The 20,804-nt window shown below is 40.4% G+C and overlaps 2 protein-coding genes across 2 annotated transcripts in view; both read right to left on the bottom strand.

The window, feature by feature from the left end:
* Nucleotides 1-4,125, bottom strand: part of CORIN (corin, serine peptidase) — a 112,183-nt gene extending 108,058 nt beyond the window's left edge. Inside the window, exon 1 of the mRNA XM_056489663.1 lies at nt 3,892-4,125. Coding sequence (XP_056345638.1) covers nt 3,892-3,966 — 75 coding nt within the window. The 5' untranslated portion in view covers nt 3,967-4,125. The remainder of the gene's footprint in view (nt 1-3,891) is intronic.
* Nucleotides 4,126-7,297: 3,172 nt separating this feature from the next.
* The window catches only part of NFXL1 (nuclear transcription factor, X-box binding like 1), a 44,894-nt gene continuing 31,387 nt past the window's right edge, over nt 7,298-20,804 (bottom strand). Inside the window, exons 19-22 of the mRNA XM_056490225.1 lie at nt 19,674-19,778; nt 18,339-18,425; nt 15,433-15,486; nt 7,298-10,513 (exon numbers count right to left, since the gene is read on the bottom strand). Coding sequence (XP_056346200.1) covers nt 10,340-10,513; nt 15,433-15,486; nt 18,339-18,425; nt 19,674-19,778 — 420 coding nt within the window. The 3' untranslated portion in view covers nt 7,298-10,339. The remainder of the gene's footprint in view (nt 10,514-15,432; nt 15,487-18,338; nt 18,426-19,673; nt 19,779-20,804) is intronic.

Below are 20,804 nucleotides of genomic sequence, written 5' to 3'. Positions count from 1 at the left end.
ATTAAACCATTATTCGTATTTCTTTCATCTTTGCTGTTTAGAAAGGCAAGCCGAAATTATAAAACTTTGAACTATCTGTTCCACAGCAAAAATGAATTATGCTTCCATGCGACAGCGAGAAAAGCATTCAGCACTGGGGCACTGAAGTGCCCGTAGATTCGGGAGCAGGGGGAGCTCGGCGCTGACGGGAGCCGGCCCCGAGCGGCACCGAGAGCCCGGGACCTGCCGGCGGGGCTCCCCGGCCGCTCTATTTTTACTGCGGTATGTTTTGCATTCAGACTTTCCACTGCAGGCGGCCCGGGTCAGGGGATCCGCTCTGCCGGGGGAATCTGACAGGTCAGCTCAGCCAGAGTTATTTATAGAGGGCGGGGGACTGAGGGGCAGGATGCGATCGGCATCGTATTCTTCTGCCGCGGGGCTGCGGGCTGGGAGAGGCACCCAGGAGCGGCCGGGAGAGGGGACAGCCCGCAGGACACGGGGACAGCCCAGGCGCTCTTCCTTCCCTCTCTCCCCCCACTTTCTGAGTGTGAAGACCTTTACAAGAAGGATTCAAGCTTGCTTTCTCCGACTATGACAATCCATCACTTCACAGCAGGTTATCACCTACCCTTCTCTCCTGGCACTGGAGAACTGCATGTACCCAGACTGCCACTTATGAGGTCCATTTTTTTTTCGGTAGGGAAAGAAACTGGGACAGACTACAGGCATCAGTATTTCAAACTGTAATCACACTGCCCCCCTCAACTCCTGCTGCTTACTTAGCTGCTTCATCCTGAAGGCATTTAAATATCAGGAGGTGTCTGGCAGCCACACTTGGAAGGGCCTAAGCTGCATGTGCAAGTCTAAAACTGCCCTGTGCAAGTGGCCTGACATCCGCCCCGGCCAAACCCTGGCTGGCATTCAGAAACAAGACATTCATCTGGCCTTGCAAGCACTTGCTAAGGATACCTGACCCGCTGACAGGACTCTTCCCACACAATGTAGCTATAACCATCATCTTTTAAAGCCTGGCCACACCAGGATAGTGCCATTGTATGTAACAGTGTGATCTGTTCAGCCTGAAAGCAGATGACCTGGTACCCAGGGCCTCCTGGTCCAGGTGGGGTCAAAGCCACAGCTCCCATCTCTTAAACAGTGCCAGTAGTGCTTATATTGTGTCCTCTGGATTGGGATGACCTGAATCTGCTGCACCTCAGCATGGCAAAGATTCACAGACCTCAAACACCCACACAGTCACCCTGCTTCAAGTGCTGCCTTCCTGCTTATGTACAAAGGGCTTGTTTATGGTTCAGCATTTGTTGGTTAGAGCAGTTGAGCAGGAGCTGTTGGATTTCTTTGCCAGATATAACCATCCCAGCATTCCCCTGCCTGTTCCACCTTCATGGACCATTCCTGAAAGGACCATTCTCCTTCTGACAAAGAAGATTTCTGTCTAGGTGCTTATCCACCTCAGCCTCTGCACATGTTCCTTGTCTGGCTGTGTGAGTAATGACAAGAAATTATGTGTCTGGCAATACATGGACTAAATATAATGCCAGGATAGTAATGTTCCTCAAGGGAGTTGAGTGCTAAGACCTGAAAATGTATATAAGCTTAGCAGGAAAAGAAAAATTTTAAAAAATGGCAACTCCTACATTCAAGAAAATCCATATTTTAAAATAATTACTGGCACTGTCAACAGTCCTGGATTCACTTGTATCTGCAGACATCATCTAATACATAATTAACAGCCAAAAAATAACAGAGATATATAAAATTGCCCTGTGCACATTTTATAGAACACTTCCAATCATGACACATTTCAAACCATCTACATACAATACTTTTAATTCACTGGACACTCAAGTTATCTGCATACACTTGAGTGCCAGATAAGACTTGTGGAAAGGAAGTGAATGTTTTCTTCAGTATTTTATAGTTCCAGCTCCAAAAGACTCAGGAAAAACAGTATTTTGTCCTGATGGCCTCATGAGATACTCAGAGCACAAGCAAACTCCTCAAACATGGGACAGTGTGCTGTGCTGCCTGGCTCACCACCATGGGAGCCTTCTCGGGAAAATGAGTGCTGGTGGCTTCCTTCAAAATGCATGCTGAGTGAGGATTATATGCAGGCATTATATGCATGCTGAGTGGGGCTGGAGGGCCAGGCTTCCCCACAGGCAGAAAGACACTGTACTCCAAAAATGGCCTTTGGAGGAGGGAAAAAAGTCACAAGCATTTCATTTCTAAAAGAGGTTTGAACACTGTTTAGGATCCCCTTGTTCACCTGAAGGAGTCCCCATCCTTCTACAGAACCCAGATGCCCAAGGTCCTCTGGGGATGCCACTAGCTTTAATAGGGACACAGGCAGAGCAGTTCCCTAATTTCTTGTGTTACAACTGTTCAGTTGTTTGGACTATCTCAGTGATACATTCATTCATCTATGTGCCACAGTACCCAAGCAGCTTAAAACAGAGATCTCCATCCATAGAGCATCCATTACAAAAACAAACAAAAGACTTTAGTCCTGCTGACTGGTCCATCTTTTAGGAGCACAGGAAGGATGTATGTAGCCATATGGAAAAATCCACTATCATGCTCTTACTGCTGAAAGTCAAAACTTCCCAAGAGATCCCGTGAATGCATTAAAAGCTCTAGATATTTGATTTCACTTCAGAATTTCACTCTCTCAACCAGACTGGTAGTAATTTAAGTTAATTAATTAATCGCCTGCCATGAAACGCATCCAAGGATTCTGCATTTTAGATCAAGTGGAGCAACGATACTTAAGTATACTGCCGTGTTTACGAACTTGTGAAACCCCCTGCCGTGCAATTTCGGTGGCGTACGATCGGTGTGACAGCGCGGGAAGCTCCGTCGCCCTCTCCACAAGTGCCACGCATCGGGCTCAGCTCTCCTGCGGGGGCAGCCGGTCCCTCCGCTCGCCCGCCTGGGCTCCGCACCGGGCTCCCGCCCTGCCCCTCTGCCAGCGCCACCGCGCTGGGACACTGGGAACAGCCCCGGCACTGGGGACACACCTGCCAGCCCCGGCCAGCGCAGGAAAGGGCAGGCTGAGGAGACCCACCCTGCAGGTTCGCCTCCTGCAAGTTCCCTCTCGCCCGCTCTTATGCAGCCTCTCCCATAAGGGCAGACCCCCTCATCCCTCCCCACAGGTGTGTGCTGGGAGGCTGCCCACACCCGCGCTATTCCCTTCGGACACTCGCAATCGTACAGGCTGGCTCTCCCTGGAAGGATTAGGTGCCCCCTCCGTGACCCTGCCCAGGATAACCTCCTCCCGTGGGCGGTGGCGGCCAGCGGTACCATCCCGCCGGAAAGCTGTGACAGGGGACGGGGGTCCCGACGTGCAAGGGTAAAGCCAGCTCCCGCTGATGCGGGGGGTCACGGTGCATCGGCTCCCCGGGAGCCCGGCCGCTGACAGAGCTGCCAGGACAGCCCTGCCAGAGGTTATCCCAAACTTTGCTCCTGCAGATCCCGGCTGGACCTGTTGTCGTCGGGTTCGGCCAACTCCTCCGCGCTCCTTCCAGCGGCACAGCAGCCCCGCTGATCTTCCGCCCCGGTGAGAAAGCCGGGGCGAGGGCGCCGCTCGGCTCTCCGTGAGACGCCGACTACGAGCCTTGGCTGCGGCTCACCTGCATCCCGAGCCGCTGAACGCGGCTGTCCCCGCGCGTCCCCGCGAGTTTGGACACAAGAGCGCTCCGGGACGGGCCCATCACGGCAGGTGGGGCGCGGGCGGTCACTCGTCCCCGGCCGTCCGTCACCCCGGGCGGCGCCTCCGGGGGACACGGCCCCGTCCCTGCCAGCGAGCCGGGCTGAGCGGCCGAGCCAGCGCCCACCCAGCCCCCGGTCCCCAGGCAGCCCCCAGAGGAGGGGAGCGCCCCGAGGCTCCCTTACCCGGCTGGCGGAGAGGACCTGCCGGTAGCGCTCCTCCTCCGCGGGCAGGGCAGGGAACTGTTGCGTGGAGAGCATGCTCCGGCTGCTGCTGACCCCTCTCCACTTTGGCCGCCCCCTCACCCTTCTCTACCTCGGTCTCCGACAAACTGCGCCCACCCGCCTCCCGCACAGACACACTTGCGGGGAGGGCTTCGCATTTTGTCTGCTCTGCAGACTCCCCCTCCCCGCTCCTCCACCCAATAATAATAAACCTCCGCGAGAAAGAGCCACATCCCCACCCCTTTCGCACACAAGGCTCTACCACTTGGGGACAAGCTGAGAGACAGCCCACTTGCTAATCTCGCCCTAAAGCCGTCCCCCAGGGAGGGCGGATGGAGTGGGCACAGCCTTTGCGCCCCCCCATCCCCCCATCCGGTCAAGGGACGCCTCGTCACGCTGCGAAGTGCTTTAGGAGGCAAGATAAGCCTGAGTCAGAGATGATGCAAGGGGCGAGAACCCGCGGAGCTCGCCCCTCGCACCCCTTACCTTGGCTCGCCGGGGCTCTCCCGGCCCCCGGGCCGCCCGGACGCCACTTGCGGCTGAAGCGACCCGGAGCCAGCCCGGCGCACGGACCTGCCGGCGCTCTCGGCACACCCAGTCGGGGCGCAGAGTTCAGAGCGGAGCGTGCGCCGGACTCCCGGGTCCCTTCATTCATCCGCGGTTCCCGGGCGGACTTCCCGGCGCTTTATTTTACCTTACGGTCAGGCAAAGGCTTTCCTTCCCGCCCCGGAGAGTTTCGCGCCTGCAGGGACTGCAGCGCTTCCCTGTGTAGCGCAGCCCTGTCGCAGCCCAGCCGCTAAGGCTCCAAAAAGAGCTGAAAGAGGCGCTGGCACCGCAGAAGCGGAGGGGAAGGAGCTCCAGCAGGAGGAACTCCCGGAGCCAACGACAGGTTTCCCCAGCTCCTTCCCCGCAGGAAGGCTTCGGTCCCAGCCCCACGACAAACCTGCCGTGCCCCGTCCCTCCCCTGCGCTGCGACCCGACGATCCGGAGCTGGAGGGACGTGCTGGGTGTTGCCTATCTATTGAAGCAAAATTCTTATGCCAAGAGACAAGTGCTGCCTGAAGCTGCAAATGACAGAGCAAATGTCCTATCCCGATGAGATACCAGCTTTCAAGACCTGCATTTGATCTATTTCTCCCCTTGCTCTGTATTTACATTCAAAGATGTCGTAGTCTGACTGAAGTCCTAGTCTCACCAATACTATCCAAGAATGATAAAGTAACAAGACAAAAGGCAAAACAATGAGTACAAAATGGGCAGTGTGTGCTACCACAATAGAAACAGTTCAGGACCCTTCCTGATGTCACAGATGTCACTGGCATTGCAGCTGGGTTCTGAGATGACATCTGTAAACCAGAAAGGCTCGCAGTTTTTATTGTGCATTATTTGGTGCTTCTGAAGTGCTGTCATTCAAAATGTGAATTAGAAAACAGTCAAGAAAATGTGAACCACCACCTCTCCATGAATATTTTCCAGGCTTCCAGTCCTGTCACCACGCTTGACAATCAGTGACAGTGATACCCCTCATAAGTGTTTATATTTTTAAATATATATATTATAAATTATATAAATAAGTAAGATTAACACTTCTTAGCTTTTTTTCCCCCAGTTTCTTTTCCTTACCTGTATTTCCATACATTCTGATTTAGGCCCTGTTACTTTGTGTGCAAATGTTACAATGCAGGCAGTGCTCTCTATGCTTCTGGACTGCCAGTGTACTTAAGAGGCTTCTGCTCATGGCATTTCAGTGCTGCACTTTTTACCCAACCAACCAAATATCTCCATACCAGCCCCCAGCATCTGGAGGAAAACAGTGGTGGTTTTAAAACAATTGAACAAAAAATAGGAAAAGCATGGAAAGAGAGAGGCAGGACCATTTATGCAAAATCACCATATTGCTTAATGTAAAACAACAAATATTTTGTGCTATAATGCAGGAATCAAAACATAATTTGTGATTTACTACAAATGAGAGATTAAGTAGCCCTGTGAAAAATTCTAATAACAGTAAATGAAAACTTGTATCTAAGAGGTACAGTACATGATTCAGACTGCAAAGCCAGCTTGGCCTTGGCTGAGGATGACTTCAGCTGGAGAACTGTGAATTCCAAACTCCAAGCCAGTCTTGACTCCTAATCTCATTTCCTCTAATCTCATTCATTTCCTCAAAAGTGGCTCTCATAAGCCACTTGAACTGGAGTTTCACAACAAGATTCAGCAGCACACAAGGAAAGCCTGAGTTCTGGTTTTGTTGGTGATTTTATGGAAATCACTGCATGAGCAACAATTATTTAGATTAAAAAAGGCTCGGTTAAATCAAGCCACAGTTCCCTCAGAGTATGACTTATTTCTACACAGCTGCTGTTTAGCCTGCCTTACAGCTGAGTTTGATCAGTATCACATACACTACCCATACCACAGACTTGTTTCCTGGTACCATGCCATATAGACTTCTTAATGCAGTGTTCCAGTAATTCATTATCATCTAACCATCTTTCCATATTTGTGGAAAACAGCATATCTTGTTATCTTATAATTAGCTTGACTTAATTTGATTTTTTTCCCTAATTTTTACCTTGAATTTCTTGTCCTCGGAAATAAAAAACACTACAGGTTCTTAATTTTCCAGTTCTCTAGAGCAACTGACTAAATTACTTGAATAAGGGCAGACAGGAATACAAACATATTCATGAAGCAAGAAAAGGGAGCAATTGAAATGCTCATAGATAACAACTGGTAACAGAATGAAACTAAAGCAGAAGAGGGACATGCAAATTAAAATGAAAATGAGGGCAGGGTCACAAGCACACACCAGAAAGCAGCTGCCACACACATGGCACTGAAACACACTTCAGACCAAGCATCTCTGTGCTCTAACCTCACAACACATGAGCTCATCACTCAGAGAAAGCTGGCACAGGGCAGATATGTTTTGGAGCCTGAGCTACTGCTGAGATTATAAACTCAGAGTTCACTGCTTTAGAGCCACAATCAAACATAGATGCTTTTATGAACCAATTTTGGTGCTATCTGCTTAGTAATATTTCCTTCTCTAGAAGTTAAGGTCAGCAGAAATGTCTAATAAATCAGCTATATTTCTCCCTGTGAGGTCAAATACAAAGTCCATTCCCATCTGTCTCATCTTAATCGACGTCCCCAACCCATTCTCCCAATTTCATCAGAGTAGTAACATGAAGGAAAACAATTACATAATTCCAGCCTTAATCTGAAAAGTAAGTTCTTACTTTCACTATCACTGCCAGAGAAGGGGGCAAAAAAGCATACCTAAAACTTGGGCTGCGGTATGTCAGTCATCGTAACCTGGGAAGTTTGCTGCTTCATGACACCAGTCCTTGAGAACAAACAATTTTTCAAGTTGGTTTTGATACATTTATTGTCTGACTTGGTTTTTACATTAAATTAACACACACAATGGATTTGATATTGTTACAGGGAAAAAACTTGCCTTAGGAGCTTCCAATCCCAAAACATACTGACCAGTTCTAAGAACCTTGGCTCATGGAAGGATAAAATTTTTACCACAATGCATTCAGAATCAAGAAAAGCCCCAATTTTTTTTTTCATTTTACACATAGCTACATATTCTTCATGTTAAGTCATCATCAGGCTTCTATTGCTGCAATTTCCCTTCAACAGCAGGTCAGATTATATAAATTAACATACACTGATCAATATGCATTTTTTTGTAAGCTGTTAACATTCAAAATATTTGCTCGTTACATTATGTAACAGTACATAACATAAATTGCTACAAAACCCTACCTTTAGTTCAAAATTACCATCTTTCATTAATATTGAATATAAGGTGATTTTATCTGTACCTTTTACTTCAAAGGTTGTTGACAACATGCAGCTCCAACCAAAGAAAGGCAAAATATTAACTATAAAAATATTTTAAAGAAACAAAAAAACCCTAGTGATTTATTAAACTGCAGATTGCTCGAACCCCCACACTTTTTTTTGTGCCAAGAAATAAATATCTGGTTCAGCAGGCAGACCAACAGAGTGCAAATGACTCAGATGGTTGGATAAGATATACAGAACTATTTTGAATAAAATTTCAAAACTAGGAATGCCTTGCATATGCAAGGTTCAGAAAAGATACAAATCCTTTAAGAAAGGGAATATGCCCACTCACACATCTTTGTATGAACAAAATGAATTTGTATAGTAAAAAAGCATGGCAATCTTTAATGAAGATGATCAATGACAAGCCTTTTCCTCTCCAGTATTTCCCACAAATATGCAGAAAAGAATACTAAGAACTTCTTCAAATATATAACAAGTGCAGTTAATTAGTATAACTCATTAAGAGAGGTTTCTTCTCTGCTGTAGAAGCAGGGATAAACTTTCTATTGGACTTATTGCAAAGCTAGCAGTAAATAGAAAAATTAGTGATAGTCATGCAAGATAGAAGCTGTTTCTACAATGTTCTCATTCATGTTGATTTCCATATTTCACCCAGAAAGGTGTGTTTTTGTACTTTTGGACAACCCATGACATTTTACTTCATCTGAACAAAAATATCTCTCCTTTTCCTTTAGTCACAGAAGAGTTACTGACATGCACTCACACAACAGCATCACCTCACTCTGTTAAAGAAAACATAGTTATATCTGGAATTATCTTCTAGGAGTTAATATGATAGAAAAAAAAGTTAAAGCAATAATATGAAACATTGTTTACTTTTTATAGTAGAAAATAAATTAAATGGAGATGCAACTTTGCATAGTGTAATTTCAATTAGTTCTACAACTTTAAATACTAATGGTCTGACATATAACTAATTTGCATATCTAAAATGTCAATTTAAAAAAAAATACTACAAAATCAATCAGCATCAATCCATGCTAAATATTGACAAGTTTTCCTCACCTTTCTCCTCAATCATGAAACTTCCGTGAAAAATTGAAAAGAAACTAATTTTATCTCAGTTTTCTTAATCTATGTAATCAAAAGCTTCTGCCATTTTCCAGCTTTTCTATTTTATTTTCTTGCTGGTGAATCAGAATTGCAATTGGATATATGTTCAAATTAATACTAGGTCCCTTTACAAGTAAGCTAAAATCAATCAAAAGAGCTTTCAAACAAACGGCAACATTTTCTACTAACTTATACAAATGGTCCCACTGCTTTTGCAGGATTTGTGATGAAATTATATGCCTGAATTACAAGGGCATAATACTAATACCCATTAGCTATGCACCACTTTTTTGCAGGAGCTTGTAATCACTTTGCAGTAACCTGCAGTGCTCAAGTATCAGCAAAAAGTTTCTAGCAGAGGTTTAAAAATTCAGTTTTCTGATTTCCCCATTCCTGAATTTAACTTGCAGTCTCTCATCTCAGACTACATAGCTTCCCTGATAATCCTGAAGCCAGATAAAAACCTTCCAGTTCTACCAACCAATACTGATAACCTAAAGCAAGGTATTCAAAACTGTCAGTAAGAAAATATTTAAACGTTTAGAAGTTTAGCTAGAAGGTTTAAATGTGACTACCAAGCACCATCCAGATGGCTTCAGAACATCATATAACCATATTATTACATTATCCAATTATAGTTTTGCACACCTATGCAAATATCCAACTCTGACATTTATACATACAAATAGTCAATTGATACTCATATTAATTTCAAATTATTTTTCTGCTGTTGGCAATTGGGGCAACAGTGAGAATGCACCCCTCTTCCCTGAAATTTCTTCACATCCATGTTCAACATGTGTATATGTCCACTAAATGAACTTCAACTTTGAGGAAACAAGGGTGGGACGGGTGAAGTGAAACAACAAAAAACCCCACAGTCTGTAAGGGGGAGAGCACTGCTTTGTTTGTAATACAGCTGAATTGAAGACAGTCCATATTTCCTTTATTTGAACAAAGCTCTGAATAAGACCCCAGAATATTCAAGCCTAAGTGACCCAAGGCTCCCTGTTAGTTGTCATAATTAAAACTGGCGTGAAGCACAGAAACTATTGAGTGATACAACATAAAGATTAGCATAAGAACACTAACCTTCAATAAACCACTAAGTTGATTTTACAGAAAACATATTCAATAAAGCATTTTATACTAAGCTATTCTTAATATTATGAAATGGAGACAAGGAAAAATAACATTACTAATAGAAGAGATGTTAAATCTCAGTCAAACTATCAGCACTTCAGTGTAGACTAGAATCTACTATTACTTTCAGTGTCTGAGTTAAGTTTTGTGCTGTGTATGTAATAACACAAAAAGTGATATTTCTTCCCTCCTCTGCATTTTTCTTAGCAAATAGTATACATACATAATCTATGCTTATTAAGTTCTGTTACACACAGACTAACATTCTAGGAATAACAGCTACCTAAAGTCCAACTGAGGTATATTAAATATTGAGTTGTTTTCAGTCATTGTAGACCATGAGCCACGCAACCATCACAACAGCAACTCCAAACACTGGCAGCATAATGAGGTTCTTGTACTTTTGCCATGATGATTGTTCAACTTCTACCTCATCCTTTCTTCTCTTATTCTTTCTTCGCCCTTTTAATCTGTTTTCAAAAGCTTCCAGTTCGGCCTAAATAAAGAGAACCACAAGTAGTTGACGTTTATGTCAGAATTAAAAACAAAGAAATGTTAAGGTTTTAAGTAACATTACCAAATAACATTTAATAGAAGTAACTATCAGCCAAAAGAAGTTACACATCTCAGAGATGAGAAGGTAGCACTATATCCCACAGGTATAAAGCATATTGCTTTCAAATATTAAACCATTGTTTATTTTCCTATAAAAACTGCCAAAAATGCAGCCAGCTGAAGTTTTGCATGCTCAGTTTTTAAACTCAGGCTGAATATATTAAGCTAAAATAAGACTGTTATTTCCATGAAATAGGTTAAAAATACTTTTTTTTTTTCCTATTAAAAAACACATTTGCATTTAAGCTATTTTACTAACTTCTATAAGGGCATAGGTTGAAACCTTTAAAGACATTCCCTCATAATAAAGATGCAAAAATTAATAAAAACATAAGTAACTAAAAATCTATGCTATTTCCATAAATTTTTTATATTTGCATGCTCACTAAATTTTAGACTAATTACTATAATCTTAAATATGCACAAAAATATTCCATTTGTTAAGTGTTACAACTTGAACATTTATTCACTCCCATGACTGTAAGAGGTAAATAATACCCTCCAATAGGAAGCACATGCCTATAAGCCCAAAAATGGAGCCAAACAACTGCAAAAGTAAGAATGCCAAGCTTCCAACAAAGAAGGGCAGTTTCAGGATCCTGTCTGGAAAACAAAAAAATAGGATCTCTGATCTCTGTTCCTTATCCTCCTCCACATTTTTTTAAAAGAGCATCAAGAGAATACAGATAAAAACTCATTTGAGTGTACAAAGCCAAAATAAAACTGGAACTAGGCAGCCTAGAATAAAGAGTGAAGACTAGGGTGAGGCTCCAATAATAAGGCATCTAATCACTAGCAAAATTAGAAGAGATGATCTAAAGACCTGAGACAGACTAAAATCAGACAAAGTCTCATGACTACCTGGATTTTTGGTCAAGTTGTTAGCTACTAGAGAAAACATGGGACAAGGCACTAGGGAGCAGAGAAACCAGATGGAGTGGAAGGGAAAAGAGATGGGAGTAGCAGAGTGCAGCAAGACAGGACTGGCTGGGCAAAAGGCACAAGACTGAGCTGAAGGAGAGGAATCATGGACAGTGAACAGAGACAAAGCCTGGCCATGACAGGAAATAAATCTATGTGACTAGGACTGCAGTGCTGCCAGGAAGAAGGACTAAGATAATATAGTAGGTGCATTAAAAGAACAAGAAAAAGACTGTTTTGGGAAATGGACAGAGTAGTAGTTCAGTAAATAAAACTTTCCCTCAGGACTCAAGGTTGCCTGATGTCTGGTCTTCCTCCACAGACAGCAAATATTTGTCAGAGCCTCACAAAGCAGCTCTTCCCTTCCTGTGCCAGATACCACCATTAGCAGGAGAAAGGAACCTATTTTGATGTCTATTCCTTTATACCTAATAAAGGCAGAAATTGTTGGCACTTCTCTGATGATATGGGAGAAGAGTTCAGACAGAGTCACAGCCTATTTGAAACAAGATTACTCTCAACTAGCTAATTGTCCTTCAGAAAAGCAAAGCATTTTAATGAAACAGTTTTCCAAAATCCAAGATCTGGAGGCAAGGGAAGAGTTTTTATGGTTTTATAGACAACATGGCAGTATATCATTTTAGATAGATACTTCAGTAAAATTTGGGGCTTCTGCAGTTACTATACATTTGTGATCAGTACATTTTAAAAGCAGAAAGGTCTATTAATTGTAACAGTCAAACTAAAATATAGGCCCCGAACAAAATTAAGTAATAGCTATTGAACTGCTTTCCTAGTGAACTCTACAAAAACCTGTCTAAAAGTAAATGAAAAAAAAAAACCAAACCACAGAATGAAAAGAGACTTGTAGGCAAAGAATATGAGAAGCCATCACTACCCTTGAAAGGCTACCTACAGATTTTGTGTAACTGTCACATGCCTGAAGTGTCACCTTAATGACCTGTGAAGTAATGGTTGTGCCCACTCTTCAAACAAGCTTAACTTTAACTTTTCAAGCTAAACAAGCCTAGGGTTTTTATTTAGATAAGAACCTAACTTCTTTGTATGTAAACATAATAAAAGTAAAATGAAATGCATTTATTTAAATTGTATACTCAAAATATCTAGTTCAGTGTTGCTCGAGCACTGGATTTTGTTCTTTAACGTGTTATTCACTATGTTCTTCCTGCACTGAAAGGAATAGCATTCCCATGGGAAAACGTAGCTAAATGAATGCAAATAACAGTGACAAAGTGTATTTTCTTAAAGTAAGGATATATTTTAATTAATAGGGGAAGGGAAACACTTGACTTTTTAACTTCTAAGGATCTGATAAAATTTTCCTTTGTACATAAAAAAGGGAAATTAAATCTTTCATACAACTTAGTAAATTACACTTCAGTTCAAGACCCTACCTTCCAGTACTGAAAATCTAAACAGCTTGAAAATTTAACCAAAGCTTTTAAAATGGAGAGGGACAGAGACAGTTTGGTCTGCATTGTTAAATAATCAAAGCAGTGATCTTTTTTCCACCTCTAGCAATTCTGAAAACCCTGGCCTCACAGGGTGCCTCTGAATTAGAAGCAGAGGGAAAGTTTGGCTGCTAGGGCCATGACAAGAAGCCTAGCCAAGCCGTCTCTTCCACTAGAAAACAAGTGATTCCATCTGTAAATGGTATTAGCAATAGTTGCTACCACATATAGCAAATACCAATAAATAATATTAATAAATTATATTATAATAATAAATACCAAAAAACAAATGCACAGACTTATTAGAGCCCTAATTTTATATAAAACATATAATGAAGTATTAATTAAAATAGGTTTAAGAAACTGTGACTAATAGATGAATAGTCTCTAGAAAATGTGCTTATGACATCGAGGAAGGTGGTACAAGATGCAAACTTTTGTCCGAAGGGAGTACATTCAAAAATATACTCTTAATGTGACCTAACAACCTACAAATCCTCCAATCTCCATCAACAGATGGCAGATTATGAGTTCTAACTGGATGGGAACCAATGTTACATAAAAAGGCTGCAGTAGTTGAAGTCAATACTTTTATGCAGTTCTAGAGCCTATTTATTAGTTACAGTGGTCCCTTTTTTTTAAAATTTGCTTTGTCTTTTTTTTTTTTTTTTTTACTGTTTCCTAATGCACTAACTAACAACTCTTAATTGACCTTTTAATAGGATTAATTATGTATAGGTGAAGTTTTCTATCCCTGAATTTGCATCCATCACAAAACATATGTAGGAGTAGTTGCCATATATTGCATTAAGTAACTACCATTGGGCTGGAACTGTGAGACTTTAGAGAATGTACAAATAGAAAGCAATGGTGTGACTGCAGAGAGAAACAATCACTACTGAAGAACTCAGCCAAAATACAGCACACTGTGTTGGTAGAGTCAATCTGCTACTGTTTCAGAGGAGCCTCCTTTACTAGAGGGACTAAGTTAAGTGATTTTGAGCAGAAATTATTAGTATTTGGGTGGGATGTCTTCGGGAATGCATGAAAACAGTGCAAGACAAACATCAGCAACTTTGGCTTTTTAGCTCTACGACTGTAAGCATATTCTTTGCAAGTTAAATGTTCATTAACACACTTCAGTACTTAGCTTGCAGGACCAGCACCTACATATTTCCTCTGCTCAATTTGTTTCAGACATCTGTAAGTTACACTTCCTGACCCATATGCCAGAAGTAACACTTCCAGAGCCAGCTTAGAGAACAAGAAGAATTAGGTGAACTGTCTAGGAGTTATATGAGGGAATATGTGCTCAATACTGTAGACAGCTGAAATATGAATGCTGCAATAAACATTGCAGGATGATCACAAAACAGTGCCTTGTGCTCTGGACAATGGATGCATAACCATCTTCTCTTGCAGGATGTGCAAGGTTCTCCTCTGACAAACAAAAACAGACCTTGCTAGAGCATTTTAGATGTAGCATTTTCATTAATTGCTTACAGAACTTACAAAATGTGTATATGAGAAGTTGTGACCCACAGAGAAACTGTCTGTCCTAATGAGACTGGGGAAATGGCACAAGTAAGCCTCCCTTGCCCCCTTTCAAGAAGGGAGCAAGCCACTGATCCCTGATAAAAACAGAATGTGACATGCAGGTGAAAACACAAGTGTAAGCTAAATACATAGATGCTGTGATAATTGAGTAAAACGAGTCAGAAGGCACACACTGGACATGGAATATGATTTGGTGTCAAATGCTCACTCAGGCACAGGCACATATACATGAACTAGGTGGAAGGCATGCAGACTCCAGATGACAAAGCTGACTTAGCCTTCACCACCAACTGAGCTTACAGTGTTTGCCTGAATGTGATTAGTATCAGCACCTCCAGGCAGCTGGCACAGCAGCTTTGTGGATTACAATGCCAACCACATACCCTCACCACCAACAGCAATTACAGTAAATACACACTTCCCCTCCACCCCAGAGACCTTGAAGGACAAAGACTCATCTAGCTGTCCTTGTTCTTTCATGATAGGAGGGAGAGAGGGAGCTTCACCCAAGATTTAATCTTGCAGAGGCTATTCAGTATTCTGTGGTGTGTATGCTGTATGAAGTGTTTGATTAAAATAAAACATACCTAGTATTTAAAAAAAATTACATTATACAAAGTTATAGCAATACAAAGTTGCCATTTTGCACAAAACTATGAAAATTGTTTGGGAAAATGTGGCCTCGACTGTTGTAAATAATTTACAGCACACAGAGTATGGTAACAACTGACAGGAATGACTGTGAATATCATATTAAAAACCATACATCTTTAATTGCATGTAAATTACACTATTTACTAACAAGAACAAGGTGAGGATGATGTGGATGAAGAAGAAGAAAGGCTAATACCTGTTGTCTTCGCTTCTCCTCTTCAAGAGCAGCTTTGGCTTCTGCTTCTTTTATCTGTCCAGACAAACAAAGTTATAATAAACTGTTGTAAACAACAGCTAAACTTATTTTCTTAAGGAGTCATAATTACTCCTATAGAATGGTTCTCAGCAAAAGTCAGCAAACTTTCCATCATGTAAACTCTGCCATACAAAAGTCATATGAAAAGCATTCAAGAGAGTTACAATTGATAATTCTATAGAAATATTTTGCAATGTTCAAGAAAGCAAATTAAATGCTAGAAAGTACTAAGAGAAAAATGGTGCAGAAAAAACTGTCAATATGCAAAGATGCCACATAGTTGAATCTTAGCACCTGCATTCCATTTTGACCCTACAATAACAAATAAATATGAAGCCTGAACACATACAAAAGACAACAGGATGGAGTGGCTTCCATCTGAAGAGATGCATGACTAGGATTCATCAGGTGACTAACATGACACCAAATCCTGGAGAGTACACAGATGCCAAACAGGGAGAAAATATCAATAATTATTTTTCATAATGTACAGGCATAAAATGAATTTACCAGGAGGTTGGCTCACAACAGAGGAAAGTATTCTACTCCCACAGAGTATTTGGCTAAATCTAGAATTTCAGTGCTACAGGACATTTGTAGATGCCAAAAGTTTATGTCAAGTGAAAAAACAACCAGGCACGCTAATAGGAGATAAATTCAACAAAGGCCATTAGACAGAGACACCATCTCAACCTCTTCAGTTCCCACAGAAAGAGTATATGGGAGAAGTTTATATATCCCCCTTTTCTTATACCTTTTTTAGGCTTTTAGCATTGCAGTCACTGAATCACTACCTTAGAAAAGTTAGATGTAAAAACCTATTAATAACTTGAAATGAAAAAAATCTTGATCCTAGTAGCTGGATGATTTGCATATTAACAATGAAAACAGTTTACTGAATACTGTTTACACAGGTAGAATTGGTTACAAATAATTCCCAATTTTAAGAGCTTTTGATGACTAAGGAGAAAGCACACTAGCTCATGCTTTAGCACACTGCAGCTCAAACAGCAGGCACTGGAGGCAGGCCAAAAGTCCTATTTTCAGGTTTTCAGACAGATTTTTAAATTACTAAACCTTGTATCAAATAAAAGCACTATTAAGAATTTCAATAATCTAGATACAATGGCAGAGGCTCTTTAGAAATGTGTGTAATGGACCTCTTCAGCTATGCACATCTGAAATTTGAAAGTCTGGTGTGCAAAAAACTACACAATGAGCCCCCTCGTTTTTCACTGCCACCTAATGGCAAAATTTCAGCTACAAAAGAAAAAGTGACCTTCAAATGTAAAAAAGAACAACAGAAATGCTTTTTTTTACACTGATGTGGTCAAATTTGCATAAGATACATAGCTATAATGTACATAGATAAAGGGAACATTAAATATTATAATCACAGCATAGAAAATAATTTCTAGGACTATTTCTTTAACAAAATGTACAGTAAAAGACACATTCAAATAAGAAGTGCTTACTCACTAGATACCAGACATGGAAAGTTTCATTAAGAATTAATGCACTTCGGTTTTAGAAATTAACGGGTGTTTTGCAAATGTGCAAGCTAATTTGTCTTTGTAAATGTCTGCAGTTTTCCACAAGTTGTTTTTTTTTCCAATGTAGACACATTAAACAGTAATAGACATAAATAAACCACTTTCATCAAGTGCCTAATAATAGGATATGATTCTAGTATGTCATTTGCTTAGTAAGTCAACACAGGCTACAAAAAACTGCCTAGAAAGAATTCAAATAAAACTTTATCACTTTATATAAAAACCCCAGAACAAGTAAATACACGTTCTTCTGAGAAGTTACACATAGCTAGATTGTGCCATCCAGTATGTCTGTGGCTTTGCTTACAGCATGAACTTGTAGCCATTTGCTCACTGCATTAGACCATTTCTCCCTGTGGATTACAACATCAGGGCCAGAAATTGGTAGTAGTACCTGCTCCAGTTGAACAGCACTGACACTGCACTACAATGAGTCATGCTGCTGGGTCTCAGCTCATGCAGTCTTACTGAGAGTTCACCTTGCTTAGGAAGGGACTCCATACACTATGAACTTATCTTCACATTCTCACTGGAACTGTTTGTTACGGTTGGGATTCCCTAAAGGCAAGAGTTTTAGCATTTGACCAGCTTGCAAAGTTGCAGGATTTGGTCAGTGTGGTACTTGTTAGAACTTGTCAATCAACCCTGAGAATCTGAGCAGAGGTTGACTTGTCAGCTTTACCCACTGAGCTCTTGGATTGTAAATTTATCACACCTAATACTTACCTGATAAAACCCAATCAGCTTATGAATCAATCCTTTCTGTGTGCAGCACACAGCAAATTCTTTACTTCATAAAACAGCTGAGCTAGAGAGAAGTCACATTAACAGCAGCCTAAGCGGTATTCTGCAGTTGCTGGAAAGTCTCAATTCTTCCAGTATAGGATAACTAATACCACATGGCAGGATTATACTCCACACTGGACAAGCAGAGCAACTGATAGCTGCAAAACCTTCATTGGAAAGACAGACCTTACAATGCCCTGTGATGCTAGTCTTACAGCACTAATGGCTATTTTATCATTACTGATCATCACTTGTTCTTAGTGAAAGAGGGAAGAATCAGTTCCAATCAATTTAAAGAAAAAAAAAAAAAGGAAAAACAATACTGTTTTAAAAAAAACATTTGAGTCAATTAACACCATTCATAAATTCAAGCATGAAAAAATAGCTCCTATTCAACAGCACATCCACTTACAGTGCATTTCTGCTGGTACTGCCTTGAAAAATGTGTTCTTTTTTCTACTTTTCTTGAGGTCTAAAAAGAAACTATAGCTACAATGGATACATTACCTCATATGCTTTCTGCTTCATTTCCTTGCATAATGCATCGCATTCCAGTGAAACTTGGCCTCCTTGTATCTTGCTGCACTGTACTTCCTGTTAAACATAATTTGTCTTTTATAATCATTTCCCTAGATATGATTTTAGTTGTCATTTTCTTTATGAAAACAATAAAACTTTCTTATTTAGCAAAACACTGATTTTACATATAAAACAAAGCTAATGACTTAACATTATTTCAACCTGTAATTATGTATTAAATTGCCTTTTTTTTTTTCCCCTTCTTTTTAACAAGCTAAGATGACAGGAAGAATAAATCAATAGTCCGGTTTGATTTTTCTCCTCTTTACACATTTTTTGCCTTAGACAAGTAAGACAACCTTCCGAACCTGTGGCAGAAAGTTTGCATTCAGAGTCTCAGTAATTTCATACAGATTATTTTAACTCAGATTACAATTAGATTACAGTCTTAGACTACAGGACAAAGTCTGGTGTGGGGGGAAATAAAGTCATTCTCAATTATACTTTCTCCCCTTCTTCTAGTATTGAAGAAATTTAAAAAAGAAAACAACAAACTGGTTATCTGTAAGCAGAGGCTGATCAATTTTAAGCACTTCTTCTATATGTACCATCTTTTCTCCTGCTCAGCATCCCACCTGCAAGACTTCTTAGCATATTTTGGAGAAGCTGAGGTCTCCAGGGAACTGCTGGAAGGATCAGAACTGGGTCCAGAGAAGTAATTTAAACACCTTTTAATTAAGACATATCCTGTTGTTTTTTTCCATTAAGACATTATTATTTGTCAAAACTTCATATGAATTTCTGTTGTTCCCCTCATAATACTGTATAGCTACAGTAAACTTGTTATATTACCTTGTCCTTATCTATGTTAGAAGCTAAGTATGCTGATGCCCATACTTCCTTTTAGGTTTGCAAGGAGCCTTAATTGATTACATTAGTTCAATTTTCACAACATCTGTGCTAATTCCAAACTTCTGTAAATTTTCCCAATATCATAATAAAAATGTAATTTTTATTCTCAAATCACTTCAGGTCATCTTTTTTTCACAGAACTCCAAAAACTTAAGTGTGCATGAAGATAAAGCTATTGCAAGTCAGGTAGCTAACATATTTTAGAACTGACAAGATTTTATATTCTCCAGTGAATCTTCCAATATAGCAGCCCAGATCTTCAGCTCATGTGAATTGTTACAGCTCTACTATAGCAACTGGCCCTGTTCCAATCTGCAGCATCCACATAATCCATCCATACAAGCCCAGGAACATGCAAAGAATATAGATCCTTCAAAAAATGCAACTTTTAAACACAAAAGGTAAATTTACCTTTTTCAGTCTCTTACAGAGACATCGGAGTTTAACCTTCTGGCTGCAGTTGAGAGGACAGCTACCTGAATGGCAAATCTCTTTACATCGGTGACCACAGGGCAACTGTAAAGAACAAAACACAATAAAATTCCCACATCAATAAAACACTGTAAAATTACCAAGAATGTATGAATTTTATTTCAGTCATAGCATTTTAACAGAAACTCATTCAGTTAATCAGTCTTTTAACTTGTGAAATAATTTATTTTTCTTTTCTTTTTTTTTTTTTTGTGGGAGGAAATGTTTGCTTCTTATTTACTGATTTTCAGTTCCTGTAGGATGATTTCTCTTTCATTGGCACAGCTTGATTAGAAGACAATTCCTCCTTTCACATGTTTCAAGAACAGTCATTTCCACAGTAATATATACAACAATCACCCTAGCTATTTCTGTGCTAGGGGAGTACAAACGGATAAGGCAAAAACACCCTGAAAACTGAAATTACATGTACTGTAGCTACTTGTAGATTAGAATAATAAAGGAAGAAGAAAGAATCAGAAGCAAAAACACCACAGAAGAAATCTTGTATTCAAGCATTATCTCAACTATGCAAAAGTCCAATAAAGGTAACCAAAATTCTTATGTCCAAAATAATTTCACAAAATCCTAAATTTTGCATCTGGCAGATTATCCCATTTCTGCCATCTGAAACATAAAGACTTATTTTTTACTGCCAGTGTAATTTTTAACTTACAAAGAAAATATTATCATTCATTTACTGTATAAGAATTGAGTTACTAATTTAAGTATGCTGAGTGATAAGAATGTAGCAGTGCTCCCAGCATTATATTAGATAAAATATGTCAGGAAAGTAAACAGATTTTTTTTCGTTGTTAAGAACTTGACTAAAAATATTCTTTGCTCATATCCTCATATGAAGTCTTCATAGTAACAGTTTTTAATTTTCAATTAAATAATAACCCAATACTGTTAATAACCAAAGGTGGAATCACACAGAAGACACCTAAGTAATTTACTTACAGAGAGTTTTAAAGCCTCCATCTACTGAGAATAGCATTAGACAGTGTTCTTTATTAAAAGTGAAATTTCACCTCTTCACTGTCACCAAGTGATTAACACAAATTGGAA

This window comes from Oenanthe melanoleuca, chromosome 4 (assembly GCF_029582105.1).
Source record: "Oenanthe melanoleuca isolate GR-GAL-2019-014 chromosome 4, OMel1.0, whole genome shotgun sequence".
In the NCBI taxonomy this organism is placed as follows: Eukaryota; Metazoa; Chordata; class Aves; order Passeriformes; family Muscicapidae; genus Oenanthe; species Oenanthe melanoleuca.
The sequence above is the reverse complement of the archived record's forward strand: the minus strand, read 5'-3'. Positions and strand labels throughout refer to the sequence as shown.